Here is a 10,561-nt window from a genome sequence, read left to right as displayed (position 1 = left end):
ATGAGTACTGTAGCTTTGTCAGTTTTATTGTTATTCTGAGCTTTCCACCGCTCCTTAGAGAGTGAGTGGGGGGGGGGGTGTGTGTGTGTGTGTGTGGAGGAATTGCTCGGCTACCAACCTTCTTGTTTCATTCTGATCAGCTTTTATGCTTCCTGGTGAGGTGAAGGGACATGGTTTCCTTCACCTCCCCATTCTGCAACAAACTCAAGTTCAGTTTTCTCAGTCATACTCACATTCACACATTAAACAGGGACTCCCAGTTCGAGACATTCCGTCTCAATTGGCCAACGAATCTCCCTGGTCAAAAACGTTTAGATATGCCCTATTAGGCCTCTGTTCTAGTCTGACATGAACAACTGGAGTGTATCTTTCAAAATGAAAATACCCACCAGATCATTGTTCCGCCTTCGGAGAGGTCCAGGCGAATCCTGCTGACTACACCAACCTCCAATCCTGCAACTACCACATAGGCCAGTTGAAGAGAAGTTACACTCACCAATCACACAGTAACCACAGAGATTCAGGCTTCCTTTAACCGGTTTTATTCAAGAATATGCAAGGGAGCCGCAATCATTCCTAAGAATGAAGACCCAGCTCCCAGATTGATTACATTTCATTACTTTTGTACTTTTTATCATAATACACTTGAGTACATCTGAATACATCCAATCAGTAACCAACACACTGGTCCCATGCTAACTCTATCCTGTTGAGTACATAAACAGGTGATTTTGCTAACCAATTATTCTAAAGGATGTATACATTATATTATCCAATCAAAATTAAAACACATACGCAAAGACCTTGGTTCTTACAACTCAAGACTGTGTTTCATCAAAGCCCCCCTCTGTCCATTGTTCATCTTCCCATATCTAAGCTAAAACTATCTGCCCCTTCCCTATGTGAGGGCAGTACACTTAATCTAATTTGTGTCATACTTATCTCTCCAGTTTGACTCTGTGCAATGTTCATCTGGTAATCTTCAGCTCTTAATATGTTTAGCAGCCATGTCTGCCTGGAGATTTTAATGGTTTTTCAGTCAATTCTTACTGTATTCTCTTTTAGCAATTTTAATTTCTCCCTAACAATGAGGGAAACATTTCCTCTGAATCATTCCCCTTCATTTTGAGACCACCTGTCTGGCATTTTAAAACCGACGGAGGGGACTCCCTGACCTCACCATTAGAACTTGGACCAAATCTTCTGTATAAATGTACCCATTATAAATGGGTACAGTTAAAGATGAGTGCAAAAATCCAGTGTGGGTAGGCAGACAAACTTACCCATGATTTGGTGCTAATAAAAATCTTTGGCTAATCACTGGTGTGACCAGTGACATTTAGGTGAATAACTGCACCTCAGTGTAGCTAAGGTGTGCATACACAACACTTCAGTATAAAACCATACAACACCCTTTAATTTTTATGGTTTTATTTTTGAATTGTCCAAGCAATAGGATGCGATAACAGTCCAAGTGTGCATAACAGTTTTGACAATGAAATGAATGCAGATTAATAAACAGCATGCAGGTATCAAAGGCAGAATTCAAAGCAGGTACACAAATATACTCAGTCACACATTTACAGTGATAGACAAATATACTCACGGACACATGTCTACCATCAGGCATACTATCTTTAAAAGAGAAAATGGCTATTTATGAAAAACTAGCAAAACAAGATGAAGCTGCATATTTTATAAATAGCTGAATATTTAATCAAGCTTTCAAAATAACCCAGGTTTTGGAGATGGTGGTCTGTTTATTTACAGAAATTGTAACATCCCAAGCTGCCAGTTGGCTATTCAGGTATGACTGCAATGAACAACTCCAATCTAACAGCAGTCCGTCAATTGATCTACTCTTATATAGCTGCCTAAAGCCTCCAATGGTAATTACAGCAATAAGTTTCATTTGAAAACTACATATAATTAGGTACTGAACTAAACCTTTCAATCATGAAGAGGAAATACACTGTAAAAGCCACAGTAAAGTATAAATCAGAAAATCTGCAACCAAGATCCTGCCTTGCACCTCATGACAGATTTCAGATCTAGCAGAGACCTTGAATTAGTCCTGAACCCCATCAACAAGCATTTGTTGGGAGGTATTCAGCACATGTTCGAACATTAAACAATGCCATTGAGCACAGCAGTAAATGGAAACTTGACCCAGATTGACAGTGGATCAACAATGCCCGAGCTGAATTCAACCTTTTCAACCTATGACGATTTGACAGAAATGGTTGACAGAAACAGTTTTTCTCTCTTGATTCTAATCAAAAACCATCCAGCGACAAGAGCTGCCCTTACAGTACATCTCACTCACACATTAACCTCTCCACATAGCCCCCCTTCCCACACTAACCTTCCACCCTCTGATTCTCCACCCACTATCTTTCCATTCCCAGCGCTCCGTCTCACCCTAAAAAATTATTTTCTTACCTGATTAACAATCTTAGTTCAAAAAACAGGAAAACATTTCCAAAGTTGAAGTTCTTCGTTTCTAAAGCCTGCAGAGTGAGGTCGGTAACTCACATTCAGTACCTGCACTAAAGTAATTGCTGACTGCTGCACACATTACATAAATCAATTTATTTTGCAAAACGTTTTCCCTTTGGCTTTTCACACTTGCCTCTGTAATGAAGCAAACCCGTAATTATAGAGGTAAAACTATAAAATGCAGCACAGGACAGCCAAGAAACGCCAGTACAGCTTTGTGGCTCCCTTTATCATACCTAATACAGTCTCTACCTCAATCTGCTGCTGTGGACCCACCCAGTATTTACAGCATTTTCTGTGTTTGAGTTTTTTTGTTACTTCTAAAAGAAGTATCTACACACACATCTAGCTGTACACAGTAAATATGAATATATTTTTCTAGTCAAGAAATCAGGCTACAAAAAAACATGACAATTTCAAAACTATTTTAGAGTCTGATTTGAAGAGAGCATAAGGTGATTAAAATCACTTGGGATTTTTACTACATGGTACATCTTTCCACTTGAAGAAGAATTAAAGACAATGTGAGGTGCAAACACTGGAATGAACATGGGGCCTGACCACTGTTCCTCCTTCACCAGCACAGAACTATGGGCAGGAAGCAAAGGATTGATTAGTTTGTGTGTTGTTAGGTTTGACTTTCCCTTCCAACAGCTGTATTTGGATTACTGGATTAAAGGCCTGATCTTCACACTAACATCTCAAAACATGTTGTTTGTGCTTCTGTTCTCCAACTCCCCACAGCTGCTGCTATCACTAGTGGGCAGAATAGACTGGCTGACTGAGGTTTCATCCCTGCTGTTCCAGCCTCTCCCTCACCCCACCCCAAGCTGGTCATCTAACTATGGGGAATACCACGCTCTGTTTAGTGATTCAGTTGAGAGGTGTAGAAAGAAATTCAGTAAACTGAAGGCTTGAAGCATTGAGTCAGAAGATAATGCAGAATAATTTTAAAATGCCCTAGATAAAGTGAAAATTATGAATATCAATGTTTGGGAGGTTGGGAAGGGCCATAAGGTGAAATAAAGGGAAGAATTTTACGGTTGGTGAGCAGTGCAGGGCCCACTCGCCGATGTGTAAAATGGCGCACGGTGACGTCGGGCAGGCGTTCTGACATCACTGTGCATCATTTAGATTCAGGTCGGCGGGTGTGCATTTCTCCTTATAGTTCATGTAGATACTGTTGAAGATTGCATAGCTTAGCTAAGAGTTTAGAAAGCTAGTAGATGGCATAATTGGAACAATTACTTTGGAGTTGACCAGTCAGAAATTAAAGAAACCTCTTCATTTCCAAACCTCGTCAACCCAGCTAAGACTAGAGCACAATCTCAGCTGTTCCCAAAACCAGTTCAAGGAGTTAAACCTACAGCCCCAACATCAGCATTTAAAACAAAATTGCAGTTCTGCATCATTTGTGGCATAACAACTGAATTAAATGCAGCTTTTGAATTAATATTGTAAGCAGTAATAATGAGACACTGTTTATATACACATGTAAATATACAAACACGTGGACATGCATATGGATTATATGTACATATCCACATTCACAAATGGACACATGAATATGTGCACGCATGCAGAGCTGCTTTTGGACAGACATGCAGATACACACTTGGACATGTTAAGAAATTGGAAAAACAGACATTTCGGTGCACACAGTCACACTAAGACACGCAGATATACACAAGGTCACAAAATACTATTGAAGTTAACCAAGAATGAAATTTTCTCACTTGCTAGATCAATTGTTTTGCAACAGAAAAAACCTACACAGATCAAAGACTGAACCACAAAACATTTAAGGGAAAAGGAGGTGACAAAGGGCAGTCCCAGATATTAAACCTGATTGGGTTTAATGGTATGGGGTTTGTGGAAGAAGCCTACTGCATTACTATTACTTGATAGAGATTGTGGAGTGGTACCAATTTTACTCACTTATACCATTAATGGACTGGGTTGTGAGACTTTCACAGTGCTGTTCACGAACAGGAGATGTCAGAGCATAAAACAACCAGGGGAAAAATTGAAAGTGCTCACAATCAGAAAAGTCAGATTTGTGGGGAGATTCATGTTGAATTATGCAACATCTCCGCCCTTATTAACCTGTTTGCCTCTTACAGGTGCTGACTGACTAGTTAAGAATTGGCAATGTTCATGCTTTCTTTATATGTGTGAGTTCAGTCACTGCACTGCAGCACAGAACAGCACAACAGGCTTGTCAAACACAAAAGCAAATGCTGCCAGATTCCAGAAATCCAAAATGAAAGAAAATATTGCAAACACTCGGGTCAGGCAGCGTCTGTGGAGAGAAACAAGAGTTAACGCTTCAGGTCTATGACCCTTCATCATAACCTTGGTTTGTTCATCAAATTTGTTGTTGAACTTTTTCTTCCCCCCCACCCCCCCAAAGGCTATAACCTTAATCATCTATAAGGAGGAAGCACAGCATGGAAGCCAGGCACTCAATACTGGGTGGAGAGTTTTGAGGGGGAAAAAAAAATTAAAAGCAGGGGAAAAAAATGCCAGATGGTAATATCCATGTTTCTGTGTATCTTCAGGGTCTTTCAGTGAGGCACAAGCAGAGAAATGCAAATATGTTCCTGATTTAGTAAGGAACACAGCAATACAGAAAAAGTCAAATTTAAGGAGCTGTTGAATATTGAATTATTTACATTAAAAATGTTACATGCACAATGTTTTGTACTGGTCAGTGCAACCACCAACAACTTAGCACCATCCTAGCAGCCTTTATGTGTAGAAGCAGAGAGAACATGCTGATAGAAAGAACAATTTCAGTATAATGTGATGGCAAAGGTGTTCCTATTCTCTAGAGACAGCAGAAGGCTGCATTCAGAGACAGCCTGACCCAGTGGAGGAGACTCAGCAGCCTACAGTCAGTGAGCCTGCTCAACTCTTGGTACTTATCCCAGCAAAACCATGAGACTCAGAATCCTGCAGCTGATATCTATAGGAATAAGAATGAGAAACTGAATTATGGTCTAAAAATACAAACTGCACAGCAGATTAATCTATATCTGAAACAAAAAGGCCTTGTTAACTTAGTGTTCTGAGGTCAGGTGTAACAGTGTAGATCCAAAATGTTAAACTGACATTCCTGTTCCAGGCACTGACAGATGTGCTGTAACTTCTTCACATTTTCTGCTTTAAGTGATGATTATTATAACTAACAGACAGGAGGTAAGGGTGCAAAAGGGACAAACATTCCTCAGTTCTTCCAGCATGAATGATTTCTTTTAACGTCTGGAGTGAAGAGTTTCTCATTTTACCAAGGTCAGTAACTCCAAGCACTTTGGTAGCACTACCTTTGGCTAGTCACTGACATCAATTAGAATTTAATTTCCAAAATTCCATAAAGAACAGAAACATAGTTGAGAAGCAATTAGTAATATATATTTAGTCAGAATAATAAATCTAAAAAAGATAGCACCATTGAATCCAAATTTTTGACTAAATCTATAATTGAGTAATATGTCAGATATTTCCTTGAGGAACACAAAGGATACCACGTATTCTAACACAAAGTGACACAGAGATGGCATCTGACTCAGGACTGAGAGGAATGGGAAACAGATCTCTAGTGCTTAGATGACCAGGTGAGTCCAGTTGCTCGAAGTCCGGCCATACTGAAATTAGAATACAATTATATTTTTAATCATACTATATTGATCAATTCTCCCTCCCCATAACACACCTTAGTTATAATGCTGACAGCAGAGAATCGCACACTAGATTCAGGTAAAGGATTGCAGTGGATTTGATATCTTTCTCACTTTCCAGGAGAGTGACTAAATACCACATCCAACATTTATTTGTGCCAGACAAACCAGATTCCCTGGTCTATGCCAGGGCAACAGCTGAAGTGTTACAATTGGCCTGGGGACTCCTGGAGTAAGAAAGTGAGGAGAAAAATCAGCCAGGGTTTCCATCCCTGAACATTAGTCACTTTTGCTGAAAAACATATGGCACTGTCAGACAAGGACAGAATCAAGTTAGCTTGGGTTTCCTTCCACTGTTGAACAGCTCACAAACACCAGGCTCATGTGTGAAGAATGCCCGCTTGGGCACAGTGCCAACTGGGCAGTTAGCACCTGCTTAACAGTAAAACCAGCAGAACTCAGTTTCCCTCTCTCCCTAAGGCACTAAGAAAAATTGCTCAATAGAATACATACTTTCCCACTGTACAAAATTCCAAAGGTGTTAGCATCTCCAATTGTTAATCCCAGAGCTGTCATCCTCACTTTTTCCCCATACCCCCACCCTAGTTTGCCAGAGGATTGAGTGATTACTCTGCAAGGTAAATCTCTCAGTCAATGGCACCACCTTTTAACATCAGTGCTGTGTGCCTCCTGATAAAGTAATCCAAGGTTCTAGAACTGATTTTTCTCCCCAGTCCACCAGTGTCTGCCTTGCACATCTTTAAACTAAAATATCCCATGGAGCACCTGCCATTTGGAATGATCCTCAGCTACTTGATAGGATTAGAGAAGAGAGAAAACGTACTGGAGTCTAAGTCTAAGAGAAAACTTTAATCCATAGTTCCCTTTAGAGGGAAGGTAAACGCTAGAGTATATCCCATTCAGGGTACCCGTGATTCTATATTCAAAATGTAACTTTAGAAATGTGAATTATGGAATTCTAGTAAAAGAATAATAATTGACGACTGTCCTTTTGGGAAGGAAGTCCGCAGTTCTGGGCCAAGGTGACTTCAGTTTCACACATGGTTAACCCTATTGCGTCAGAAGTAATTCAACTTGAAATCATGGTTTCAAACTGTCAAAGTTCAGGGGATGGACAATAAACACCAGCCTTGCCAGCAACACCGATATCCCAAGAATGATATTTTAAAAATTAGTATTTTTTATAAAAATGCTAGTCTTTTGCTCTGCACTTCCAGATGGTAATTTAGTTTCCTGTAATAAGTCTCAGGGTCAGCTTCCAGACAGATAAAAGGTCAACTCTTGTTGTGACCCATGCAGCCATTCTAGAGCACCTTATGGGCAGCGGCATCACAGAGCTGGCTGATCTCTGGGCTGAAGATAATATTTTTAACATTGAGGAAGGAGGAATACACCCAATACATACATTGGCTGATCGTTTCCTCCATTTTAGAAGGAATGCTTTATAAAGGCATAGACCAGGATTTTCCGAGCCCACCAGCATGTTCGGTGGAGTGAGCAGACAATATGGCATGATCGGTTTCACACTGGCGTGAAAACAGTTTGCGATCGTCCGCTTAACCTGCTGATAACAGGCCACATCGGGAACCTCACTGCCAGACATTAGCACATCATTACAAGGCCAGCCTGCAGGATTCATCTCCACCTGCCCCCCCCCCCGGCTAGATTGTCCGCCCATGTCATAGGGAAAACACGCCGACGTGTTTCACAACAGTACGTATAAGGCATGCACCCGGCGAGCTGCACTTCACTCGGGACTTCCAAGTTTGTTTGCCTACCTTGCTTTGGTTAACACTCAAGTCATCAGCGCCAGGCTTCACAGACAGCATCACATCACTTTCAGGGGAGCTCACAGGTAGGTCTTTACCTACTAGGTCAGCCATATCTGGGTGGATTTTCAAACGGCTACAGGGCTAGGGCTTGCTTGGGGAAGGGGGAGTAGTGGCCTCAGGCAAGGGAAGAGGCTGAAGGACGAGGGCTGTACTGGGGAAGTGGGGGAGGTGGTATCCCAGGGTGTGTGTGGGGACACATGTCAATCTGTGCAAATGGCCTCAAGATGAGGAGGGCTGAGGAAGCAGTTTCTGGAGGAGATGAGGCCAGATGGAGATATGAGGGTATGTGATGTCCCTTGAACTGGCAGCAAGTGAGATGCCAGTGAATATGTGATGGCCTCGAGTGTGTGACTTTAGAGTGATAAGATGGTTGCCATACCCTGGCTGCACAGATGAAATCATTCATCCTCTATCTGCATTGGATGGCCAGCCTCTTCTGTGCAGCACTGGCACTGATCACCACTGCCATCACCTACCAAGCCGGAGTGGTAATGTTACTGTCCCTCCTGTGGCCGGAGTGTCTAAAAGGCACTCGAGGGCTGCAGTCTGCTTGTGTTTTGAGGCTATGTTTTCTTTGCTGCAGTCCTGAGCACTGTACTTTAAAATGTGGTGCCTGGCATGATGAAGAGGCAGGGTGATGGTGTGGCAGGTGAATGACAGCCCACCCACCATGGAAATGGCATGTTTCCCAGGAATGCATGCATAATGTGGCAGGTTTGGAATGTTATGGCAGGAAAGCCCACCGTCATGGCCGGCCTGAAAACTCACCTGCTACCACACTTAGTCTCTTCTCCTTAAACAGCACTATGGGGGCGGGGGGGGTGAGAATTGTCCCAGATTTGCACTTTCCTTAAAACAGCACTGGGTGGTTGGGTGGGGGAGGGGAAAAGAGAAGAGAGAGAGAGAGAGAGAGAGAGAGAGAGAGAGAGAGAGAAATTGTCCCAGATTTGCACTATCTCCAGGAAAGCTAATTAAATGTGATCATTTATTGCGAGGGGAATTAATTACAAAAGCAGGGAGGTTCTGCTTCAGTTATACAGAGCACAAGTGAGACCACATCTGGAGTACTATGTACAGTATTGGTCTCCTTATTTAAGGATGTAAATGTGTTAGAAGCAATTCAGAAAAGGTTGATCAGACTAATACCAGGAATTGGGGGGGATTGTCTTTGAGGAAAGGCTGGACAGGTTAGGCTTGTATCCACTGGAGTTTAGAAGTGTAAGAGATGACCTGATTGAAACATCAGATCCTGAGGGATCTTGACAGGGTGGATGTGGAGAGGATGTTTCCTCTAGAACTAGGAGTCACTGTTTAAAAATAAGGGGTTGCCCATTTAAAACAGATGAGGTGAAATTTTTTTCTGAGGGTCATGAGCCTTTGGAACTCTCTTCCTGAAAAGGTGGTGGAAGCAGAGTCTTTGAATATTTTTAAGGCGGGGTAGATAGGTTCTTGGTAAGGGGGTGATAGGTAGGCAGGATGCAGATTTCAGGTTACTGTCAAAGATCAAGATCAACCATGATCTTATTAAATGGCGGAGCAGATTTGAGGGGCTAAATGGCCTAATCCTGCTCCTCGTTTGTATGAAACTCTATACAAAGTTATATGCAGTTATCACCTTGATCTTGGGAGTCAGTTAGATATTTTACAAAGTTTAGTGTAATATGCTGAACTTCTACCTGAATATCTGTTAGTTCCTTCAGGAAACGTTTAGCTAGCTCTGGGCCATTCTCCATGGTGGGAATGTGATAGTTCTAAAGAAAGAGAAAAAAATTTAAAGAATTGCTTTATCGACAGAACTCCATCATTAACATACATTAAAAATAAAGTTGCTGCATAGCATGATGACGTTTTTAAACTTGTTCCATTATGAGAGTCTTTGACATTTAGCATATGATGTTCAGTTTTCTTTTTTTCTCCAAATATAAAGGCAAAATACTGAGGATGCTGCAAATCTGAAACAAAGAAAAAGTGCCGGAAACACTCAGCGGGTCTGACAGCATCCGTGGAGAGAAAGACAGTTTATACTTTTTTTCCAGCACTTTTTTTTTCTTACAAATTTGTTCACAGGATGTGGGCTTCATTGGCTGGGCCAGCATCCTGGCTGCCCTTGAGAAGGTGGTGGTGAGCTGCCTTCTTGAACTGCTGCAGTCCATGTGGTGTAGGTACACCCACAGTGCTGTTAGGGAGGGAGTTCCAGGATTTGACCCAGCAACAGTGAAGGAACGGCGATATATTTCCAAGTCAGGATGGTGAGTGGCTTGGAGGGGAATTTCCAGGTGGTGTTCCCATGTGTCTGCTGCTGTGCTGGGATTTGAACTCCTGCCCCCAAAGCATTTGTCCAGGCTCTGGATTACTAGTCCAGTAACATTACCACTATGCTACTGACCCCACATTAAGAATAATGGGTGGGTTCATGATACTGCTGAGCCAGAGGGCCTTAACATGGAGGCACATATTTAAAGTTAAAGTTATTAGGGCTGAAGACATGATGGGCCAAATGGCCTCCTTTGTGTCCTAAATTGTATGATC

At 41.9% G+C, this 10,561-nt stretch overlaps 1 protein-coding gene across 3 annotated transcripts in view; it reads right to left on the bottom strand.

Moving 5' to 3' along the window:
* Positions 1–1,414: 1,414 nt before the first annotated feature.
* LOC121271670 (branched-chain-amino-acid aminotransferase, cytosolic-like) overlaps positions 1,415–10,561 on the bottom strand; it is a 44,479-nt gene continuing 35,332 nt past the window's right edge. For 2 of the 3 annotated variants that reach the window (XM_041177795.1, XM_041177797.1), the window contains 2 exons: positions 9,709–9,783; positions 1,415–6,146 (listed from right to left, as the gene is read on the bottom strand). In XM_041177795.1, coding sequence (XP_041033729.1) covers positions 6,105–6,146; positions 9,709–9,783 — 117 coding nt within the window. In that variant the 3' untranslated portion in view covers positions 1,415–6,104. The remainder of the gene's footprint in view (positions 6,147–9,708; positions 9,784–10,561) is intronic. The other variant, XM_041177796.1, reaches the window with a different exon arrangement.

This window comes from Carcharodon carcharias, chromosome 31 (assembly GCF_017639515.1).
Source record: "Carcharodon carcharias isolate sCarCar2 chromosome 31, sCarCar2.pri, whole genome shotgun sequence".
Classification (NCBI taxonomy): domain Eukaryota; kingdom Metazoa; phylum Chordata; class Chondrichthyes; order Lamniformes; family Lamnidae; genus Carcharodon; species Carcharodon carcharias.
The sequence above is the reverse complement of the archived record's forward strand: the minus strand, read 5'-3'. Positions and strand labels throughout refer to the sequence as shown.